This window comes from Solanum verrucosum, unplaced genomic scaffold, assembly GCF_900185275.1.
Source record: "Solanum verrucosum unplaced genomic scaffold, falcon-dt-bn FXZP01000051.1, whole genome shotgun sequence".
NCBI classification, from domain to species: Eukaryota; Viridiplantae; Streptophyta; class Magnoliopsida; order Solanales; family Solanaceae; genus Solanum; species Solanum verrucosum.
This window is the reverse complement of record NW_026020110.1, coordinates 631,212-655,745: the sequence shown is the minus strand read 5'-3', so window position 1 is coordinate 655,745 and position 24,534 is coordinate 631,212. Positions and strand designations below refer to the sequence as shown.

At 37.5% G+C, this 24,534-nt stretch overlaps 1 protein-coding gene and 1 pseudogene across 1 annotated transcript; both read left to right on the top strand.

Moving 5' to 3' along the window:
• The first annotated feature begins 489 nt into the window (after window positions 1-489).
• LOC125825348 (uncharacterized) overlaps window positions 490-24,534 on the top strand; it is a 142,437-nt pseudogene continuing 118,392 nt past the window's right edge.
• On the top strand, window positions 3,563-7,040 carry LOC125825384 (GTP-binding nuclear protein Ran1). The gene is made up of 8 exons (XM_049504731.1): window positions 3,563-3,676; window positions 4,736-4,805; window positions 5,151-5,207; window positions 5,345-5,462; window positions 5,882-5,971; window positions 6,065-6,244; window positions 6,337-6,414; window positions 6,792-7,040. The coding sequence occupies exons 1-8, from the start codon at window positions 3,674-3,676 to the stop codon at window positions 6,859-6,861; spliced, it is 666 nt and encodes a 221-aa protein (XP_049360688.1). The 5' UTR covers window positions 3,563-3,673; the 3' UTR covers window positions 6,862-7,040.

Genomic DNA, 24,534 nt, shown 5'->3' with positions numbered 1-24,534 from the left:
TTTGCTTTCGGAGGATCCACGTTTACTTTTCAGATTTGTTAAATTGTCGTAGGTCTTGTCCCGATGTCTATCATAGTATTTAGAGGTTTCGTAGACAGTAGTGTTTTGAGGAATCTTTTTACTTTTGAGACAGTTTGAGAAAATCTTTACTTTTGATTTCATCTAATGTTGAATAAGTCTTCTGCTAAGTATTGAGCCAGGCCAAAATTTCGTTTGGGGGCCAACAATGGTTCTTGAATGCCTGCCACGTTCATGGTGTAGTCTCGAGGATTGACAAACTTGGTATCAGATCATAAAGTTCAAGAGTCCTAGGGTGTCTATGAAGTTGTGTCTGTAGAGTCTTTATCGGTGTGAAGCGTGCCACATTTATAATTAGGAGGCCACTACATTTAGGAACTATCTCACTTTTTTCATACTCTTTTCGTGCGATAGAGTTCAACTCAATAAAAATCTCTTTCTAATTCGTGCTTGCGCGTATCTTTTCAAATCATGCCTCCACGAAGAGCTATTCGAGGTCATCCTGCCAGGAGGAATGTTTATCCCCAGGATCAAGGGATTCCCAATGCACTATAAGTGCAACCCCAAGGAGAGGTCACTAATGGTGAGTTCCGGGATGCTATTCAGATGTTTAGTCAAGTTGTGACCAACCAAGCTGGGCAACAAAGAGGGAATCAACAGGATATGGCTAATACATCCAGGATCCATGAGTTCTTAAGGATGAATCCTCCATACTTCACTGGTTCAAGTGTCACTGAGGATCCGGAAAACTTTGTGGAAGAGTTGCAAAAAGTGTTTGAGGTGATGCATGTTGCAGATGTTGAGCGTGTGGAACTAGCTACATACCAACCGAAGGTTATTGCTAGAGTCTGGTACAACCAATGGAAGAAGAGTAGAGCTGAATGGGAACCAATTGTGAGTTGGGTTGTGTTCGAAGAGGCCTTTATGGGGTATTTCTTTCCCTGTGAACTGAGAGAGGCAAAGGTAAGAGAATTTCTTACTCTTAAGAAGGAAACCATGAGTGTGCATGAGTATAGCCTTAAGTACACCCAACTTTCCCGTTATGCTCTGGAGATGGTTGTTGATATGAGAAGTAGGATGAGTCTGTTTGTGTCAGGATTGTCTCGTCTGTCAAGCAAAGAGGATAAGGATGTGATGTTGATAGAAGATATAGGCATAGAAAGGCTTCTAATTCATGTGCAACAGGTTGAGGAAGACAAGTTGAGAGATAGGGAAGAGTTTCGCAACAAGAAGGCTAAGAAAACATGTAATGAGTGCAGATAGCAAAAGAATAATGTGAATCGATCATCCTTTCAACACAAGCTAAAAGGACCTGCTCCATCATCTACTAGTGCACCTGCACCAAAGAACAGAGGTAGAGTTCAGGAATCAGAATTCACAGAACTTCAGAGCTAGACTTGCTCAGTCCCAATGTAGTGTGGCAAAAGGAGACAACTGGACTCCTGAATGTGCTAAGTGTGGTGGAAACCACCCAAGAGCGTGTCGAGATGGCTCCATTAGTTGTTTTAAGTTTGGTTAGACAGTTCACTTCATGAGAGAGTGCCTTAAGAACATACATGGTAATGGTAATGGGGGCAATAGAGCCCAATCTTCTTCAGTTGTTCCGCCAGACAGGGCTGCACTTAGAGGAGCTACTTCAAGGACATGCGGAAGAGCAAACCGTCTATATGCTATCACCAGTCGCTAAGAGCAAGAGAATTCACCTGATGTTGTCACTGGTATGATCAAAGTCTTTACTTTTGATGTATGTGCATTATTTGATCCAGGTGCGAGTCTATCTTTTATGACTCTATATATTCTTAGGAGATTTGATATCCTTCCTGATCGACTTCTTGAGCCCTTCATTGTTTCCACGCCTGTTGGTGTGTTTATTCTAGCTAAAATAGCACATCAACAAATACCAGAATCAAAGCATAGAATTCTGAAAAAATAAAATAAAAAAAAACAAAAAAGAAAACTTACAGAGGTTGCCATCACAAATTGAGCCTGAAGGAGAGAATGAAATTAATCCACAGAGTACCACCACTCCTCCACCAGCGGTAGCAAGCAGCAGGCAGCAGCAGCAACAGACTTGGTTTTCAATGTCTCTAAATTTTCAATGGTTGAAAATTTCTCTGTTTTGCTGATTTTCTTTGTTAGGATAGTTTCCAATTTTGTAATTAGAAAGAATGATTTAGGGCTTTAGGCTTTGTTGTCCTTTAGTGGACATGGGCTGATCTGGGCGTTTTTTGCCCCTTTTGTTTAATAAAAATGGGCCTGGCCTATCTTTAACTAAAAATAAAAATAAAAATAAGCCTGCAAAATCACTAAAAATTACAACAAAAAATTATTGTTGCCTGGAATCGATCCCGCGACCTAAAGCTCACTTAAGCGAAATCTTGAACCCCCTCAACCATTGGGCTACTCCTTTGATATATATTTAGGTGGTTCAATTTTAAATATATACATGTACATAAAAAAAATCAATCTTATATATATAGTGTAATTTTTTTACCAAGGGGCTCGAATGATTCCCCTGGAAACACTGTACATCCGTCCCTGGGGCCAATAATGGTTCTCGAGTGCCGGCCACGTCTAGGGTGTAGGCTCAGAGCGTGACAAAAAGTCACAATGAGCAGAATAGTTTAGCTAAGCCGTAAAGCGTATGACCAAGTGAATGAGATTCTTTCGCTATTAATTAAAAGTTAGTAAATTTTTCTAACTAGCTTTACACACTTGTTTTCTTTGTCGATACATAAATAGATTAACACTAATAGTGATGAACAACAAGCTGCCAGACTTCTTGGTTTTGCTCTTCCAAGGAACCAATATTGGAGTTTGGTTTATTACAAATCCTCGGCTGACTAATCATAGATATAGGTTCTAGGCGTTGAGAAACTCTCTGTTGCGCGAAAATGTGGTTATTATATTCAACCAACGGCAAAATTAGCAGGTGTACTTTATAAAAAAATTCCTCAGCTACGCAAAATTGTATATAATATTCAATGAGGAATTTTGGTAAACACTAAAGCTTATTTACAGGGTAAGAGAAAAAATAAAACACATACAAGAAAGACAATAAGCGACAAACCATGAAGAGGAAACATAGAACTCACAGTTATAGGAGCAAAGCACTCACCCGAAAATTTTATGCACAAGCCGAACTATTAAGAGGTGCGAAGAAGGTAAACAATTTCAACTAAGATGATGAATGATGGAGTTGACCAGAGGAAGACGAAGCGACGAGGTAATAGCTGTAAAAGATTTGGGCTACACGTGGCAGGCAAAGCTGTATAATTGGAAAGACCGTAATGCCCTTTTTGATGACACAGACATGTTGAGGAGCTGTGTGCTTATTGTCATTTGTCATTTATCATATAGTAGAAGTTAGCTTAAAACTTATAAAAGCAAGACAAATATAAATAAAATTTTAAAATAAATTTAAAAATTATTTTATTTATTTTCCGACACAAAAAAATAAGATAGTAGACAATTTTGAAATTAAAAAATTTGGTATCTTTCTAGAATATAAAAAAGACCCCAAGGCGTCAAGTTTAAGCAAATTTCCCCAATTTATAAACCCTACGCATTATACTTTTTCTTCTCTCTCAAAATAAACCCTACCGCTCTCTCTTGCGAAGCTTTGCTGCGATTTTTTCTTCTCATCTTTTCGACAATGGTGAGTAAAGTTTCAATTTTTGTACTCCGTATGGCATTTAATTTTCATGTTTTTTTAATAGAATTGGAATTGAGGTGTTTATACGATTTGTTGATTTTTTGTGTGTTTGAGCTTTGATTTGGACGAATTTGTGCTTTTCGGCTTTTAGTTGTATGTTATTCTCTTTAATTTGGACAAAGTATTTATCTTAATTGAAATGAGGAGTCTTAGATACAGGAAAATTTGTGTAGAGGATGAGATTGAGTGTTTATAGAATTTTTTTTTTTTGGTCAAGTTGTTCCTTTTCTCCGTTTATAAGTTGGATTTAGCTTTGCTTGGATGAGTTTTGTATAATCGCAAAGTATTTATCAGTATTGAAATGATAACTGCTCTTAATTTAGATGAGATGTATAGTCGACCCTGAATAGTCTGAGATTGAGGTGTGTATACACTTAGGATGCGTATCTGGGGTAGGATTGGGCAAAATCTGAATTTTAAGATTTGTATTTATATGGATCCGGGTATAAATACATATCAGCTAAAAAAAATCAAAATTATTAAATGGAGCTATAAAGGTATTCTTTATTTTGAGATATAGCCTGTGGAAAACTTAGATGGTATGTTGTAGAATTCAATCATTCATTCTCCAAGATGGGAGTTAAGAAACATAAATTAATTGTTAAAAACCAGCATGCTAATAATTAATATAGAAACCATTTCTTTTTTTCTATGAGAAAGAACGCATTTATAAATAGTAAATGTTGACTAAGAGGAAACGCTTATAAGGATTGGAAGTATGCCATCTTCCATGTCTTATATATGCTTTATCTTTTATTTTGAGAAATCAAAATCCCCACCCCCATCCCCCGTGTCATGTCGACGGGAACAAATCTCAACTTAGGTTTGAGATTGAGGTGCTTATACGCTTTGTTGAGTTTGTCTCCTTTTTTTTCTTCTAGGAAGTTGGTTTTTAACTTTGATTGAAGATGTAGATGAGTTATATTTGGTATGTGATCAGTGTTGGATTGTAACTGTTTTGGCTGATTTCTTGTGCTGGTGTTTGTGAATTTATTATTACAGGCTTTACCAAACCAGCAAACTGTAGATTATCCAAGCTTCAAGCTTGTTATTGTGGGTGATGGAGGAACTGGTATGTTTCTATGTTTAGCTGAGATTTGTTTCTAGCATCTTTTGTTTCAAAGAGAATATCAGTATTAACATTTGATGTCGTGCAGATATTTTGTTTTGATTTCTTTATTCATTTGAAAAACATTATTGACTAATGAGAAATTTTGATTTGTAATGGTTTTATATGAGAGTTATTTCAAATAGTTAAGTAATCATTATGAGTTTACACTGCAAATTTATGGGATAACTGTTATTTGTTGTATCCATTCTGATCTTTGTAAATTGAAGTGAATGTTTCATTGAGATCGGTGGCTTGCTTCCTTTTGTTAGAGTATCCTAATGGTTCCTGTTGTAAATGGATTTCCAGGAAAGACAACATTTGTCAAAAGGCATCTCACTGGTGAATTCGAGAAAAAATATGAACGTAAGTTTTTGATTTCCTATACTGACAGAAAGTCTTTCGATAATTTGGGTTGTTATCGTATTCAATAGGCTTGCTCTGTTTCTTATTTTGTTGGATTCTCATGAGTCGATTATTTATTAAATTTCATTTTCATACAGCCACTATTGGTGTGGAGGTTCATCCACTAGACTTCTTCACAAATTGTGGGAAGATTCGGTTTTATTGCTGGGATACAGCTGGACAAGAGAAGTTTGGAGGTCTCAGAGATGGTTACTAGTAAGTGGTTCTAGGCAGTTTAAAACCTTTAGTTTCTGCAAGTCTCTGCTGCTCGATGGATGTTATTTCTGATGAAAAGCTTTTACTATCATATCCTAATAGTTTGTAAAGTTCAAACTTCAAAGTTTCCAGAAAAAAGAGATATCAGAAATTAGGTGGTTTGTTCTGACTGTGTAGAATAGTTGATGACATGTGTTGTTATTCAGAAAATGCCACTATTTGTATTTCTAGAATGTGGTCTTGTATAACTGTGCTCACACTTGCATCTCTTTTAAGCTGAGATATCACATTTGAACATATACCTTGCTATTCCTTTTTATGTCAATCACATGGATGACTGCCTTGCCATTAGTTGTCTTGGTTGAAGCTTTTGGTGACTGTATTCTGGCTTCTCATATTTCTCTACGTCAATCGTGCAGCATTCATGGGCAATGCGCAATTATCATGTTTGATGTTACAGCTCGTCTGACCTACAAGAATGTTCCTACATGGCATAGAGATCTTTGCAGGTGAGGAACTCTTCATAGACTGCCAGCATTATACTCAACTTAATTGATGATATGCAATTGAATCTGAAATGGCTTTTCCATTGCTTCTTCCAGGGTTTGTGAAAACATACCCATTGTTCTCTGTGGAAACAAAGTTGATGTCAAGAACAGGCAGGTTAAGGCTAAGCAAGTTACCTTCCACAGGAAGAAAAATTTGCAATACTATGAGATCTCAGCAAAGAGTAACTACAACTTTGAGAAGCCTTTTCTGTACCTTGCCAGAAAGCTTGCTGGGTAATGCTTATAAATATAAATATATTTCCTGTTTGCTCAAGCCATATATACTGTTTTGATGTATTGAACCTAATTTCTTGTCCCATTTGTAGGGATGGTAATCTTCACTTTGTGGAATCACCTGCACTTGCTCCCCCAGAAGTACACATTGACTTAGCTGCACAGGCACTGTAAGATATCTGTGTACTTTTGGTGCTTCATTGTTTTGTGCTTCTGCTAATATCGACGTTTTATATGCGTATTCCATAGGATTGAGAACTGTCATCAAGTCTCTGAAAAATATCAGATATTCACTGCTTAATACGTATAATAAAGTTAGACAATGCCCATTGCATCTTAATATGTTTATCATAGTTAGAACTGTCGATTTTGATCATGAGCAACCCTTGTATCTTACAGAATAGGAATAGTATTAGGTTCCTGTAGGTTTAGATCATGCAAGTTTAGTCTGTTGCTTGCTGTCTCTGTGATGTGGTAGGTTCCTTGTGCTTGAAATTTTGTTCTCATTGTACCATTTCTAATTTTTAACCATACTATGTCTATTCAGGCATGAAGAAGAGCTTCAACAAGCCGCTAATCAGCCACTTCCAGATGACGATGATGAAGCATTTGAATAGAAGGCATAGCTCAGAGCGGATCAGTTTCACTGTTGCACCTTTCCATTTCCTTGTCCTTAAAATTTTCTATATTTGGACTTCTGTTTTTGTGGTTTGAGGATTTATTTGCTGCTTCCTTGTATTATTGATTGGTTATTAGATATGTTTGTCTGGGGCCGTGAGGCTGTGTTGTATTAGATTAGATAGTGTTCTATTCCGGTCCTGGTGTAAGTGCGCATACATTGTCGAGGCTCTGTTTTGAGCTTGTTATAATATAACATATTCGACAATTTTTTCTCTGAAAATATTTAAATGTTAACTGATTGTGAATAGTGATGGTAACTAGTTTGTTAGTTTTTTCAGAAAGTCTTAACCTTGGATTCAAAATATGATAAGCAGTAGGCATTATGGTTTGGTGTTAACACTGGTGTGGTTGTTGTGTTATCCCAATACAATGAAATGTTTTTATAACTTTTCGTTTGTATGACGTGATATTTTATCATTTATTCCCTTTCAGGATTTAGTCGGGGTTTTTCAAACTTCACTGCTCAATTCGTTCATGTGTAGAAAGTCAATTGGATTACTCTGAATGCATCTTTTTTTGACTTTCTTGTCTTGGTGATAGTGGACATCTTACTTGAAGACTAGAAGTATTTGATAAATGATGAAAAAATAAATTGAAATAATACTGAAGTGCAATTTAAACTTTCAATTGCAATTTCAGAACAACATTACTTTATTAATTAATGTATAGAAGTGGCTACAGGCAAGCATGTGTTGGTTGACATGCTTACTTGCCCACATAGAGGTTGTTTAGCTATTTCTATATTAATAGCTTTAGGCTTGTGTTACGATCCAGAAATGGACGTGATGATACTTGTCTAATTTCACCAAGACAAGTCAGCCTCAACCTGACAGAAACGAAAAATGCGGAAATATAAAGTAAGAACAAGATAAAGCGGGAAACTTATTCTTTCTATTAAAACTCCCAAAATCTGGTTGTCACATGTACAAGCCACTAAATACGTAAAGTGCAGAATTGAAATAATTACAAGTCTCAACCTTTGTTTCTCAAATAGAATAAAATATAAAGAAAATGAAAAAGAGGGTCCGCCGGGATGACAAACAACTACCTCTCAAGTCCTTCAACAAGCCTCGAAAAGTAAGAGAAGAAGAGCAATCATGCTATACCGGGCTCGGAACCTACACAACTGTAGAGTAAGGAGTGAGTACCAACAACACAGTACCCAACAAACAACTTAATAAACAAGGCATCTAGCTAGAAACCGAATATTCCTTTCATCCCAACCGAACCTCCTCAAACTACAATTTGCACAGAAAGCAACTCAATCTAACAGTTCTATAATACATAGATCACAAGGCTCAATATACACAGTTCAATAGTCACAATCCAACAACCAACCCGAATCAAGTAAGTCAATCTCAATGTCAAGTAGATCAATCATACGTAACAAGTGCATCAATCTCAATATCAAGTAGATCAATCACAAGTAATAAATACATCTATCTCAATTCACAAGTAAGTCACACATAAACATCAAAATGCATCAGATCACAATAATCAATCTCTTTAACAGTTCATACTCAAAATCATGAACTTATGCATGAGTTCATGTAAAATCAATGGAAAAACATGTAATTGAGTCAAAATAATCATAACGAGATCAAAATCAAATAGTTGAATCAACACAATTAGAACCCATGAAGAATTGAATGAAAACCTAATCAATTTGATGAAATTGAACTTGGAGAATTGAGAAATCTTTACCGCTCAGTGAATGGAAGCCATTTATAAAACCCTACATACCTTGACGATCAAATCCCAAAAGCAATGGGAGGAATTGGAGACTTGAAGCTTGAAACCCTAGTCTTTTTCTTAGACTTGAGAGAGAATTGAGAAAGATGAATGTGGATGGGATTTGAGGATTTTAGTGAATGAGAGAATTTGGGTAATTTTAGGGGTAGAAGGATAATTATAGGACTTAGAATTTAGGTCAAAATGACATAGTATAGGTATTAAATACAGAGGAAAAGACCTAAATACTCTTAAGAAATAACTGTCGAACAATATTAGTATTAAATGCATCGGAATGTCATTCTCTTTCACCCTCAATTGGTGATAACCCGACCAAAGGTCAATCTTAGAGAAGTAACTCGCTCCTTAGAGTTGATCAAACAAGTCGCCAGTCCTTGAAATAAGAGACTTATTCTTAATTGTAACCTTATTCAATTATCAATAGTCAATGCACATTCAAAGAGAACCATCCTTCTTTCGAATAAACAACACTGGAGCACTCATGATGAGATACTCGGTCTAATAAAATCCTTATTCAACAAGTCCTTCAACTGATCCTTTAATTTCTTAAGTGCTATCGGGGCCATAGGATAATGAGGGATAGAAATAGGCTGCGTATCTAGGATAGGGTCAATATCGAAGTCTATTTCCCTTTTGGGAGGAATATCGGAAAGCACTTCAAGAAACCCATTTACAATCGAAACAGACTCAAGAGTATGGGGTTTCAAAATCTATATCCCTAACCCAAACAAGATCATAAATGCACCTATGACAAATCATCCTCTTAACCTTTAGGAAAGATATAAACTGACCTTAAGAACATAATTTTTCCCCTTCCCATGACATGATAGGTTCATTTGGGACCTTGAATGTAACCAATCAAGTTCTACAATCATGGAAGTATAACATGTGTGAAGCCAATCCATCCCAAGGATAACATTGAAATATAACATATCAAGATCTACAAGATCAACATGAGTGACTCTATGAAAAAGGAAACAAGACAATTTCTATGAACTCTCCTAGTAACAATAGAATCACAAATGGGTGTAGAGACATAAAAGAGATAAGAAAGGATTTCGGGATCAACATCAAACCTCATGGCCACATAGGGAGTAACAAACAATAAGGTATCACCCGGATCAAGTAAATCATAAACATCAAGGTGAAAGTCTTTCAACATAATAGTCACAACATTCGAAGAATCCTCGTGATCTTGTCAAGTCTGAAGAGCATAAAATCTATTTTGCTTCGGAGCACCAGAATCGGAACCACTAGGCTGAAATTGCCTACCATCCTTTATCTTAGTAGTAAGCAATGGAAAATCTCTCATCTTGTGACCATTCTTTTCATAATTAAAGAAACCATTTGTGCCGGCCAAACATTTGCCATCGTGTTTCTTACCACACCTTGATAAAGTGGGAATATAATATCCATTACCAACCATCTCCTTGGCGTTTAGGGTTAGACACCCTATCCTTGTTGAACTTCAATATGGGAGCATTCGAAGAACATTGTCTGGAGAACTTTTTATGGAATCGAGGACGTCCATGCCCACCAAACCTAGAATGAGAAAAGTCACCATCACCGGTCCTTGCCCTCTTGGACTCTTTTACCCTTTCCTTGAGATTTTCCATTTCAATTTTTTGGGTATGTATCATCAAATGAGAGATATACATCTCCTTAATCAACATGGATGTATGACACTCTTTGACAACCAAGTCCAAAACACCCGACACAAACTTACTCATCCTTGCCCTAAAGTCGAAAACCATAGTTGGAGCATACTTAGCCAACTCAGTAAACTTCAAAGAATACTCCTTCAAACTTATATTGCCTTATTGGAGGTTAATGAACTCAAGAACTTTCTCTTCTTTCATTTCAAGAGGAAATAAACGATCAAGAAAATCTCCTTTGAATTTCTCCCAATCAAGAGGACCCGCATCAAGCACCCTCACTTCCTTCCATTGGTTGAGCACAAACTTGAGCAACACCATTGAGTTGATATGTGGTCAATTCCGCCTTCTTCATCGTAGACAATCCCATAATTTCAACTATCTTATAAACCTCATCAATAAACTCTTGAGGATCCTCATCAGACTCAGAACCATGAAACTCCGGAGGGATTATTTGAGTGGAGTCCCTTATTCTTGTCTCCACCATACCCATATTTGGGTTCACGAGAGCAATGTACTCTCTATTATTTTAGGACATCATAGCTTGAGACAACACTTGAAAAATGGCTCGGAACTCAGCATGAGTCACTTTATTGGCCAATGAATCGACCCAAACTTGAGGAACCTTGAGCTACACATTCTCACTCGCATTCATTCTCACGTAAGCTCTTCGAGGGGCCATATCCTGAAAAGCATCAGATAAGATTTAGGAGAAGGATCTTTATAGAGATAGACTTTATGGCACGACTTTAGAGTAATGAAAGAAGTGAAGTTTACTAACATTTTTGTAGCCAATTATTCATATATATGGCGGGCTTCACAGTCATAACAAGACTCTACTCAACGCGACTTGTCAGACATCCTAAGGCCTTTTCTAAAACCTTGTGCTCTGAATACTAAGTTTGTCACAACCTAAAGTAACCCTAGACGTGACATGACGTATAAGACCCCAATAGGACCTACACAAGCCACTTGACATACATACAACACAACATAATAGAAAATACGAGAAGAGAGTCTCATATCATAAAAGAGTTTGACATAAAAGTGGAAATCTAATCATAGTCTTGACAATCACTTCTAGTATATCAAAATAAGTGGTCGATACATAACCGTACACCATATATAATGTCTGAAGACTAAAACATAAGAAAGCAGGGTAAATGCGACATGGTCCTCGGAACATGAAGACTCACCAACTCTTCAAACTTTAAAAGATCACGCAAATAACCACGAGTAGAAGAAGATGAATCATGACACCCTATATTACTAGACATTGTAGGCACACATATGCATTAATACATGAAATGTACTAAATATGAGGGATATGCATAAACGTAAAACATGATTATAATAGGATATAAATGAAAACATGATATGCATGACCAAGCTAAATCATAGTAAAATCTTCTAAAGAAGAATCATACATCATGAACATGGTCAATGTATCTTAAATGATATTGAAAGCTTTATAGACCTATAAGAACAACTTAGTTCATTTTGTGGGATATTTACTATTAACCGACATAGACCACGTGAGCTATAATGCAAAATCTAGTGTCTTGCCCCCACACCAAAAAAAATGTCCTTGCTTGTCAAGACAAAGACCTTAAGCTTCTAGTTTAGGTTGATTCACTAGTTATGTCACTTAAGACAATCTTACGGGGGCACTTAGTTAGGGACAAAGAGATTGCTACTAGAGACCCGACCTCTACTAACGGGAGAGACTCTATCTCAATATCCTCTTGATGTTAAGTAAAATTCCAAACAAATAGTCATATTCATAAAATATCATCATACATGAAAAATACAATTAAATTAATAATCCAAGTTTAAAATATCATAGAGTAGCTCATTAAATCATGAATCAAGCATGTGTGAGAAAACCATTCACCAATCATGATTCCTTAATATGTGAGAAAATTATTTCACAATTTCATTGATGCTTATCTTAAAGCAACCTATGTCATAAAATATTCCTTTACATAAATCATGAATAACTTTCATGAAAACACATAGATTCATAGCTTCTCCATAAATTCATGCCTTTAAGAGTTCAGCTAAAATCATGAACCAATGCATCAATGTAACATACCAAAAATTTCTAGGTTAAGACTCGAATCATTCTTAGTTTGTGAATAGTATTGTACCGAGTGATTCTAATTTAAGGTCACTAGATGTAACACCTATGTTTTCAAAAAAGAAACTTGAGAGAAATTCGTTCAAGTAAGCCACCAGTTTTTAGTTTTGGGTCAACTTCAAACGACAATATATTTCATCACATAAAGAGTTAGGTGGACCATGAGCTATTAAATTGAAGGTCTTTGAGTTCTCTTTCCAACGCCGCCAAGTTTGCTAAAATTCAAGCTTCGAGTAAAAAGTTATGGCTGTTTGAGTGAAGCCTCTCCATTTAAGGCATTCCATCCATTTTAGGAAAGGGTATTTTGGTCTTTTCATTTTCTCACTTGTCGTAGAACGTTTTTACTAACCCAATTAAGGTTTAATTTAGGCTCTAAATCACCCATTCACGTTCCAAACACTTAGGGATTAGAGCAAAGTTTCAAGAGGAGAAAATGGCAGGGTTTCAAGTGTTCTTTGAAGAACTGAAGATTTCTCCAAGAACATCATTCTTTCCAAGTATGTAAGACTTCTCATAGTGTTGGACTTGTTTTTTCCTCATGCCATACATCTTATTTCATCCATGAAATCATTTATTGAGAAATTCTTGAGTAGTTCTCGCTTTTAACCTCATTCTTTAACAATGAGGGTTATGAGTTTCTTGAGTTGATGATCTTGAGTATGAGTTGGGTTGTTGGATAGAGTTTGATTGAGATTTTGATGAATTCGTGTTGGGTTGGTGCATCAAAAAGATTTTAGAAGAAATCACTCAATTCTAGATGAGTTAGGACCCAAAAATGAGAAGAAAAATTAGTCAGATTTTCTGGGTAGAGGACTGGGGCGGCGCACCACCATAGATCCAAGACCTGGCTTCAGTAGTTCAGGCCCTGTCGCGCCAAGGCCTGACTTCTGAAGTTCAGGCCCTAGGGGGACGCGCCAATAGTACGCTAGGGTCGTCCTGTTCCTTTTTCTTTCTGTACTCTTTCCGAACATGTTCCTTTGAGTCGTGATTGCGTTCTCTTATTTTTATTACATCCTAAAGGCTCCATTAATACTTGAGAGATTCTAAATGTCCTAATCACATGTCTTAATTTACATTCCAAACTAAAGTGAGTTTAAGAGAAAAGTTCAAAAGATTTTATTGAGTTGATTTTGAGTTCTTGATCCTTTTTGAAGCTCTATTTCTAAAGTTTGAATTGCTATATGTTATGAATTGAGGTTCTTGGGTTGATTTGTTCATGTCTATATTTCAGCATGAACCCTATGAATTGAGTATTCTTGAGATAAGTAGTATTGTTGAGTTCTGAATTCTTGAATTCTTGAGTTCCGAGTATTGAGTTTCCTATTTTGTCACTGAGATCCTTGAGTTGATTCATTCATGTTTATCGTTCAACATGAACTCTATTTTGAGTTATAAATCTTGAGAATCCTTTAAAGCCAATAATTGTGTTTTAAACTGAGTTCTTTAGGAAGTAAAGAGGAGTTTGAGAATGAGTATAAGGGAACTAAGTATTTCCCAAATGTTTCAGTTTTACATGAAGAAAGAGTATTATTTTGAGAATAGATAAACTTTGATTTCTAAACGAGTTTATGAGTTCAGAGATATTTCAGAGCAATTACCTTTTTTAAGAGGATAGTTTGAAAAATTATCTCAAACTAGAGAAAGAACATGTTTTATACATTTGAGCATGGGTATGTATTTATTAGGAGTAGTATTGAGAACCAATATGAGGATGAGTTTCAACACTCACGTTCCTCATAAACCATGTTGCCAACATGGGTTAAGGATCATACTTTTTAGATGAATCCTTAGTGCCTTCGGGCATAACTTAGTGGATCCACTTAGTTGAGGTGTTCTATACCCCTGACAAGGTATAAGGCAGTTCTGGAAGCGTGAGAGAGACGTTGTATCATCACATAGCTCATAGTGATGATTGTCGGTAAGAAAATCTCCCAAATAAGAGTAAAGAGTATTTTTATTGTATTTTGATATACATTCTTGAGTTGATACCTTTCATTTATGAAGCTTTAAACATGTAAATCTTTTGTTACTGCCTTTTTAATGAGTTAAGTTGAGATGAGTACTTTTTCAGTCTTGTCAGTTCAGTTATCTACGTTTTCAGTTCTCCTTGCATACTCGTACATTCAATGTACTGATATCATTCGACCTACATCATTTTATGATACATATACAATTGTTCAGGATTATCAACAAGCGCTTCATTGAGATCACTCTACACTCTAGTTAGCTTTTGGTGGGCCTCCTTATATTCTGGAGGACTTCACATTTACTTTAATTTCATTAGCTTTGAGATGTCATGGGTCTTGTCCCGATATTCCTCTTTAATAGTAGAGGCTTCATAGATTCTTTTGAGTTGTTTTACAAATTATAAGTATTTCTATAAAGTATTTTCCAGACCTTATGATTTGAGTAATTGAGTTTAATGGATTTAAATTCAGTTTTAAGCTTTTGTATGCTTGAGTTAATCTTCATCTTATAGTCAGCCAAGATGATGATTCGCTGGGGGACCAACAATGATTCTCGAGTACCTGCCACGTCCAGGGTGTAGGCTCGAATCATGACAATGAGTTCATGTAAAATCAATTGAAAACATTTAATTAAGTCAAAATAATCATGACAAGATCAAAATCAAACAATTGAATCAACACAATTAGAACCCATAAAGAATTTAATGAAAACCTAATCAATTTGATGAAATTGAACTTGGAGAATTGAGAAATCTTTGGGGCTAAATGGGTGAATGGAACCCATTGATTAAACCCTACATAACTTAAGAATCAAAGGTCAAAAGCAATGAGAGGAATTGGAAACTTGAAATCATAGTCTTCTTCTTGGATTTAAGTGAGAATTGGGAAGATTAATGTGGATGGGATTTGGGGATTATAGTGAATGAGGGAGTTGGGGTAATTTTAGGGGTAGAAGGTTAGTTATAGTACTTAGAATTTGGGTCAAAAAGATATAGTATAGGTATTACGTGCATAGAAAAATACCCAAATACCCTTAAAAATAACTATTGAACAATCCTACAGTTTGGACCTGTGATCCATAGAACTTTCTACGGCACTTACTGGTCACCGTAGAACTAACTTCAAAAATCCAAAATTTACCTTACTTTCCATAAGACATTTCCACAGTCCGTCTAAATTCCTACGATCCGTAGACCCCATCTGTAGAACACAAGCATCACGCTCGAGCTTACACCTTGGAAGTGGCTAGCACTTGAGAACCATTGTTGCCCCCAAGCGAACCCTTGGCCTGGCTTACTTACTAAGCGGAAGACTTAAACACAAGAAATAATCTAATAAGGAACTTGTGAAAATAACCTAGAATGTCTTTAAATAAACATTCAAACTTAGCCTAAATGGCAACCTCAAGTCTTTAAAACATAAGCCAATAATAAAGTAGTGACAAATGAATTTAACTAACTGACTGTCTGTCTATGAAGACTCTAAACAACTAAGATGGATGTCGGGATACGCCCACGAAATCCTAATGAACTAATAATAAAACTGAAAGCAATAAAAAGGGTCATCCAGAAGAAATGAGGCTCACCACAAGACTCTGAGTGCTCAAACTGGATCAACAAGGCGCTAGATGCTGATCCTGGTTACCTGCGTCTGCATCATAATTAGATGCAGGCCAACTGGCATCAGTACATTGAATGTACGAGTATGCGAGTTGGAATGATAAACACAACTTAAGCTTGAAAGAATCAGAAAGGAACACTTACCTTGGCTTTACTCAACTCCTGAATAACTTAACTCAATATAAAGCAATAAAGAATATGCAATATATAGAAAGCTTGTAAAAACAATGGAAATAACTCAGTTTGTTAAAGTGAATGCACTAACAAACTCAACTTTACTCATATAATAAAGTAATATAGTTTCTGTGGGAGATTCTCTAACCGACAACAACCACTATGAGCCTAAGTGATGATACAACATCTTGCCCATACTGCCAGAACTGTCCTATACTTTGCCGTCATTTAGAACTACTTAACTTAGTGGATTCACTAGCTTATGTTAAAAGCATCTTAAGGAGTCATCTAAAAAGTATGATCCTTTACTACCCATGATGGCTACATGGTTTCTGGAGACTTGAGTTAATATGAATTCGCATCCCCATATCGATGCTCAATACTACTCCCAAAATATACTTAGCTCATATGTTTTTTAAAAAAACTTCTTTCTTTGATTTGAGATATTTACTCAAAACTTAGCTTAAAAGCTCTCTTGGAATCAATGTTCCCTTTCTTGCTCAAATGTGAAAATATTTTAAACTCTTTGGGAATACATAGTCCCCATATACTTCTTTGAAGAAATGAACTTCAAATCTTTACTCTTTGCTTAACTTAAAACTTAAGTCTTAGAACAAAGTTAAAACGTTTGTGAAAGACTTTTGAAAACTTTAAAGAACTTCTCTTGACTTGCTTCTTAACTTCTAACTTGACTCTTAACTTTCCTTGAATTGAATTATCGATTCAAGGATTGTGATTTGTGATAGGAAAGATCTCATGATGTTTAGGAATGATTTTAGATAACTAAACATGAGAAAAGATCAACAATTCACTGTCTGAGGTTAGGTCCATGATGCGGAGATGTATTTAAATTTTTGGTTCGAAAACAAATTTTGAGGTAGAACGGTCTGTGACCGCTCCGCTCCGTGAAACAATTTTTCCCAAATCTGGGGAGCAGGTGCGCGACGCGGAGGCACTGCCCAGATTTGCCCGACGAAATTTTCTTCTTCGTTTTTCAGCTCTAAACCCTCTAAACTCCATGGGTTCTTTCCCCAAACACTTAGACTCATCTATACCCTCAAATAACATCAGATTCCATTCAAAAACACAACTAAAAACGTGAATCAATCTCAAGAAAACTCCAACAACACAACCCACAAGGATTCAAACGAACTTCATCAAGAATTCAAGGGATTTACTTTCAAATAAATATACTTTGCTGAAATTGAATCAAGTTTGGCGCGTGGGTGAACTAATCCAATGCTATGTGACCTCACATACCTTGTAGGGATCACCCCCGATGAGATCCACAAGCTAAACTCGATGAACTTGAAGAATCTTGCTTCTCTTCTCCTTTCTCCTTTTCTTTTCTCTTTTCTCCAAGCCCTAGCGTATTTTGGTAAAAGCGTAAAGTAATCTAATTCTGATTAGACCCTAACTTAATTACCAAAAATGAAATAAAATAATTGGGCAAGGAAAAGACTAAACTACCCTTTAAAAATTCGGATTGGACTTTCCTAATTCCAACAACCCAACTTCAAAAGGGTATAACTTACTCATACGAAATCGGAATCGCATAAACTTAGCGGCGTTGGAAAGATCATTCCAAGAGATTTCATACCATATCTGGAAGTACACCTAACTCTTCCTAAGCTAGAAGTTATGGCCGTTTGAAGTTGACCAAAATTCAACTTATTCTAACTTAACAAAATTTCCAGATTTTCATTCTTTCCAAAAATGACTATTTCCAATTATTAGCTTCTTCCTAGTTATTTCAATTTGCGAGATGTTACAATACCTCCCCCTTGGGAACTTTCGTCCTTGAATGAGATTACTTTTACTAGGCTAAGGGTGTAACATGCAACATTCAGTTCAAGCACCCACAAACAAATGCAAAACAACATGCTAACTTAAAAATAAATACTAAGAAAGGATTAGTACCTTAATTTGGAAATTCTCCGGATTCGAAGAGATGTGGATATCTCTTCTTCATATCCTCCTCAGCTTCCCAAGTAACTTCCTCAACAGATTTGTTCCTCCAAAGGAATTTAACTGATGCTACCTCTTTTGTTCTAAACTTGCGAACTTGGCGATCTAGAATTTGAACCAGAATCTCTTCATAAGGTAAACTATCCTTGATCCCAATATCTTCAGTTGGTATGACCAATGAAGGATTGCCCATCAACATAGAGATGTGAAACATCGGATGAACCACGACTAACTCTTGTGGTAGCTCCAACTCATAAGCTACATTACCTACCCTTCTCGATATTCTGTAAGGGCCAATATACCAGGGACTAAGCTTCCCCTTCTTACCAAATATCATAACACCTTTCATGGGTGAAACTTTAAGATACACCCAATAATCAACTTCAAACTCTAACTCCATTCTCCTAACATCAGTGTAGGATTTCTGACAACTCTGCGCTGTTTTCAACCTCTCTTGAATCACTTTCACATTCTCCATAGCTTGATGAACCAAATCTGGTCCTATCAATCCTGCTTCACCAACTTCAAACCATCAATAGGAGATCTGCATCTTCTCCTCTAAAGAGCTTCATAAGGAGCCATTTGGATGCTCAAGTGGTAACTATTGTTGTAAGCAAACTCAATGAGAGGTAGGTGATCATCCCAATTCCCTTTAAAATCAATCACACAAGCCATCAACATATCTTCCAAGGTCTGAATAGTGCGCTCTGCTTGCCCATCTATCTGAGGATGAAAGGCAGTACTTAAGTTCATCTTTGAACCCAAGCCTTTTTGGAATGACTTCCAAAATTGTGCAGTAAATTACACACCTATGTCTGAAATAATAGAGACCGGAACCCCATGAAGTCTTACCACCTCTTGAAGATACAACTTAGAGTAATCTTTTGTCGAATAAGTAGTCTTTACCGTCAAAAAATGAGTTGATTTTGCATTTTGTCGACAATCACCCAAATGGAATCATGCTGCCTGCGAGACCTTTGTAAACTGGTGATGAAGTCCATATTAATCATCTCTCACTTCCATTCTGGAAGTTCTATATTCTGAGCCAAACCACCAGACCTTTGGTGCTCTACTTTAACTTTTTGGCAAATCGGGCACTTAACAATAGATTCTGCAATTCCTTTCTTCATACTACTCCACCAATAGACTTCTCTCAAGTCGCGATACATCTTTGTGGAACCCGGATGAATGGAATATCTGGAGGTATGAGCTTTCTCCATGATCATCTCTTCGATTCCATCCACCATTGGTACACACAATCTACCTTGATATCTGAGTACGCCATCTCCCCCTTGTTCAAAAGCCATAACTTTCTGCTTATGAACATTTGCCTTCAATCCAAGAAAAATGGGATCTTGGACTTGCTTCTCTTTTACTTCTGACACTAATGATGATTCTGCCCCATTCATCACCATTACTCCTCCTTCTGTGGAATCCATTAGACGGACTCCTAAGTGTGCAAGTCTATGCACATCTTTCGCTAACTCTCTCTTTTCCTCCTCAACATGCGCAGTACTACCCATAGACAACCTGCTTAAAGCATCAACAACAATATTAGCCTTACCTGGGTGGTAAAGAATACTCATGTCATAATCCTTCAGTAATTCTAACCACCTCCTTTGTCTGAGATTAAGGTCTTTCTGAGTGAACACATATTGAAGACTCTTGTGATCAGTGAATACATCAACATAAACACCATACAAATAATGACGCCATATCTTCAAAGCAAATACTACGACAACCAACTCTAAGTCATGGGTTGGGTAATTCTTCTCATGAACTTTCAATTGTCTGGAGGCATAAGCTATAACTTTACTATAACACTTCGAAAAGCAGATCCAGAAAAAAATTCCAGAAATATACCTGAAGCAATGAACCCGTGATAGGGTCCACAGTCCATAGACATGCTTGTGGTCTTGACTTGGAAGTCACCAGGCCCAGACATTAGACCACGAGCACCTTCACGGTCCGTGGTCTTGATGATGGGCTGTGGTGGCGCTCGTAGAGGTCGAGGCAGTGAACCTCCCTAGCCAGCCCCTTAGAACGCCATGCCTAAGTGAGAACGACGAGGACCTTCACGGTCCATGGTCCTTCACACGGCCAGTGGGGGAGTCCGTGGAGCCTTACCAGTAAGCCCCCTAGCCAGTCCCTCCAGACCATAACCCAAGTGGAGACCACAGACACTTTCACAGTCCGTGGTCCTTCACACGGGCCGTGGTAGGGCTTGTGGACTCAGACCCTCAGCTAGTAGTCACCAAGTCCAGACCACGACCAGCTTCACGGTCCGTGGTCCCTTTCATGATCCGTGAAGGTGGCCGTGGTCAGTCCGTCTGCAGTTTAAGCCAGGGTTATTTCAGTCTTTTCCTTATTCGTTGGACACCTAAATTACGTTATGTTAATCCTAAATTTCATGGTATTAGTCAGTTTAAGCCTAGAAACATAACTAGAACTTACCCAAGTCAGATCTTTAATCAAAACTTAGAAAATTAGAAGCGAAATGAGAGAAAGAGGTGACCAACCCTAAGTTCAAGAACGCAACAAGTTTCCTCCAGTTCCAGCCCCGAAATCGAAAGATTTCTCCGTGGAATTCGTCACCAGGTATGTGGGATTTCACTAGTGGGTTCCTTTCACCCATTAGGTCCCTAGTTTTCAGTCAGTTTCTTGATTCCCTTATTATGACTAGACCTAGGGTTTCTTGAATGTTAGAATTGTTGGGTTGTTAGCTATTAGAATGATCCAAATCAGATTAATACGTTAATATTTAGTTTATTGCATGAATTCCAAAACCCTAGCTATGTATTTCTTTAGTTCTTGAATTACACATGCTAGGTCAGATATTTCAGTTATTCAGTTATACATGCATTAGTTATTAATGCATCAATTTCAGTTTAATTGTTGCATCCTCAGTTTGCATGTTCAGTTTGAGCTATCCAGTAACTTATAGAAATTCAGTCATAACGTGTAAATTACTCAATCCATTGGGAGTAGCATAATACCGAGTTGGACTGGGTTCAACGTACCCAAACAGTCCCAGAACTACTAGCCACGTAGGTTGTAAGTCCTTTTTGTGGGCATTATTTTAGTGATCACGCCAACATGCCTCTACACCTTTGACCAGGTGTATTGGGTCCTCTCGATGAGGTGTATACATCGGACTCCACATTTAGCTCATGTGGTTTTATTATCGTTTATTAGTAGCTCCCACAATTCAGTCAGATTCTATTGCATTGACCATGTATCAGTATATTCAGTATTCAGTCTCAACATGCTATAAATTGGTTATTGCATTCAGTTAGCTCAGTATTCAGTATCTATATCATGTTCAGATTATATCATTGCTTATTTGGTTTGATCAGTTATATGTTATTTCAGCTTTATTCAATCCTACATGCTCAGAACCTTTCAAGTACTAACGCATACTCTGCGCTACATCTTCTCGTCATGTAGGTTCAGGTTCTCAGCATCTAGATCACGCTTACATCGATTCCCGATCTCCAGTTCAACAGAATCAGTGGTGAGCCTCATTCTCCAAGGACAATAGTCATGAGTTTCCGTTCTGTATTTTCAGTCCTTTAGTTTTAGTTTTTCTAGACTTAGTTGGGGCCTGCCCTAGCATTTCTAGTTAGTTAGAGGCTATTTCCATACATAGTTAGATTCAGCTTAGTATTGAGTTAATATCTTTATTGTATTAAACTCACTAGTTTTTATTTATCTCAGTTATAATATATGGATTTTCCCCATCATATCAGTTTTATTTATGATTTAGCTTCCGCATCAGTTATTAATATCCTTAGTATGCTCATGTCATGCCAGTAGGGTTAGTTTGGGATCAGTTGTGGTCCTAGGTCCCGTGTCCACGTCTCGGGGGTAGCTCGGGGCGTGACAAACTTGGTATCAAAGCACTAGGTTTAAGAGTCCTAGTATGTCTGAAAAGCCACACTAAGTAGAGTCCTTTTCATGGGTGTGAAGTGCAACCTATCTAGTGAGAAGGAGGCTACAAAGTGTTTTAGGAAGAATATTCATTTTCTTGTTACTCTTATCGTGCGTAAGGTATGATCTAATTCTATTCTAACTCGATGTTCTACGTTTCAGTGATCATGCCTCCATGTAGAGCTAACGTTAGAAATGCGAATGCTAGGAACGTAAACGCAACTCCTCAAGTCCCTAATCAAGAAGTCTCGAATGTAGAATCCAGGAATGCCACTCAGATGTTGGCTCAGAGTGTGGCCAACCAGAACAATCAGCGGGTTCCAGTTCAGGCAAATGCCAATGTTGGGTCAGCTGCAGCTAGAGTGCGAGACTTTGTTAGGATGAATCCGCCAGAGTTCTTTGGATCGCAAGTTGGAGAAGATCCCCAAAACTTCATTGATGAGGTCAAAAAGATCTTTGGAGTAATGCAGGTAAATTGGAATGACCGGGTTGAGTTAGCATCGTATCAACCGAAAGATGTAGCTCATAAGTGGTATACTCAGTAGAAGGAGAACAGGGGTACAGATGCAACTCCTATTACTTGGGATTGTTTCAGCGAAACCTTTCTGGACAAGTTTTTCCCTATAGAGTTGAGAGAAGCAAGGGCCTATGAATTTATGAACTTAAGGCAGGGTAACATGACGGTCCAAGAGTATGGGCTCAAGTTTAACCAACTCTCCAGATATGCTCCCTACATGGTTACTGATTCCAGGGCTCATATGAATAAGTTTCTATATGGAGTGTTAGACTTGGTGAAAACAGAGTGTAGAAATGCCATGTTACTTGAAAATATGAACATCTCTAGGCTCATGACTCATGCTTAGCAGGTTGAAGGTGATAATATTAGTGAACAGGGTAAGGAGCGCAAGAAAGCTAGGACATGCAACTATGACTATTCTCAATAGAAATCAGGTGGTGGAAATCGCTCACAGTTTCAGCAGAAGTCTTCGACTCCAGCACCTTCATCATCCAGTGTCCCATCCTCCAAGTTCTGGAATAATCAGAAGGGTGGAGCATCAGGTTCTAAGTCTCAAGGTAGTATTTCAGGCACCAAAACCTACCCAACTTTCCCTAAGTGTGGTAAGAACTATCCGGGCTAGTGTCTTGCAGGAAAATAAAGATGTTTTCGGAGTGGTCAGTCTGTTTACAGGTTGAGGGATTGTCCTTCTAAACAGGGTCTAAGAGGCAATGCTAATCGAGCCCAGTCTACAACTTCAGCAGCACCAACAAGTCGCACAACTCAGCATGGTAACTTTTCTGGTACAGGTGGCGGACAACACCAAAACAGGCTCTATGCACTTCAGGCTCGCTAGGATCAGGAAGATTCTCCTAATGTAGTCACTGGTACGTTACGAGTCTTTGATCTCGATGTTTATTCTTTATTAGATCCAGGGGCTTCTCTTTCTTTTGTAACTCTTATATAGCAGTCCAATTCTGTGTTAGTCCAGAAACTCTCCCAGAACCTTTCTCAGTCTCTACTCCAGTCGGTGACCCAGTTATAGCTAGACGGGAATACAAATATTGCCTGTCATAGTCTTCAGAAAGTACCTCACAAATCTTGTAGAGTTAGAAATGGTAGACTTCGATGTCATTCTAGCATGGATTGGTTACATTCCTGTTATGCCTCAGTCGATTGTAAAACTAGGATTGTTCGTTTTCAGTTTCCAAATGAACCAATCTTAGAATGAAAGGTAGTAGCTTAGCGCCTATGGGTCATTCATGTCTTACCTTAAGGCAGAAAGATGATCTTAAGGGTTATCTCTATCATCTAGTTCGGGTTAAGGATTCAAGCTCTGAAACCCAACTCTTGAGTCAGTTCCATGGTTAATGAGTTTCCAAAAGTGTTTCCAGAAGATCTTCCCGAGTCCTCCCGATAGGGAAATGACTTTGGAATTGATCTCATTCCAGATACCCACCTATCTCTATTCCTCCTTAAGAATGGCTCCAGCTGAGCTTAAGGAATTGAAAGAGAAGTTGAAAGACCTTCTAGATAAGGGCTTCATCAGACCTAGTATTTCGCCATGGGTGCACCAGTGTTGTTCGTAAAGAAGAAAGATGGTTCTCTCAGAATGTGCATTGACTATAGCAGTTGAACAAGGTCACATCAAGAATAAGTACCCATCCCCAGATTGATGACTTGTTTGACAACTTCAGGGTGCTAGTCATTTCTCCAAAGATAGACCTCAGATCAGGTTATCATCAGCTTAAAGTCAGAGATAGTGACATTCCGAAGACAGCCTTCAGAACTCGGTATGGTCATTATGAATTTGTAGTCATGTCATTTGGACTAACCAATGCTCCTGAACTTTCATGGATTTGAGAACATAGTGTTCAAGCAGTACTTGGACTTGTTCGTTATCGTCTT

Bases quoted from the DNA above. Each gene is read 5' to 3' on its own strand.
- LOC125825384 (XM_049504731.1), top strand. The intron at 5,208-5,344 runs GTAAGTTTTTGA...ATTTTCATACAG, and splicing joins ATTCGAGAAAAAATATGAAC to CCACTATTGGTGTGGAGGTT. The intron at 5,463-5,881 runs GTAAGTGGTTCT...TCAATCGTGCAG, and splicing joins GGTCTCAGAGATGGTTACTA to CATTCATGGGCAATGCGCAA.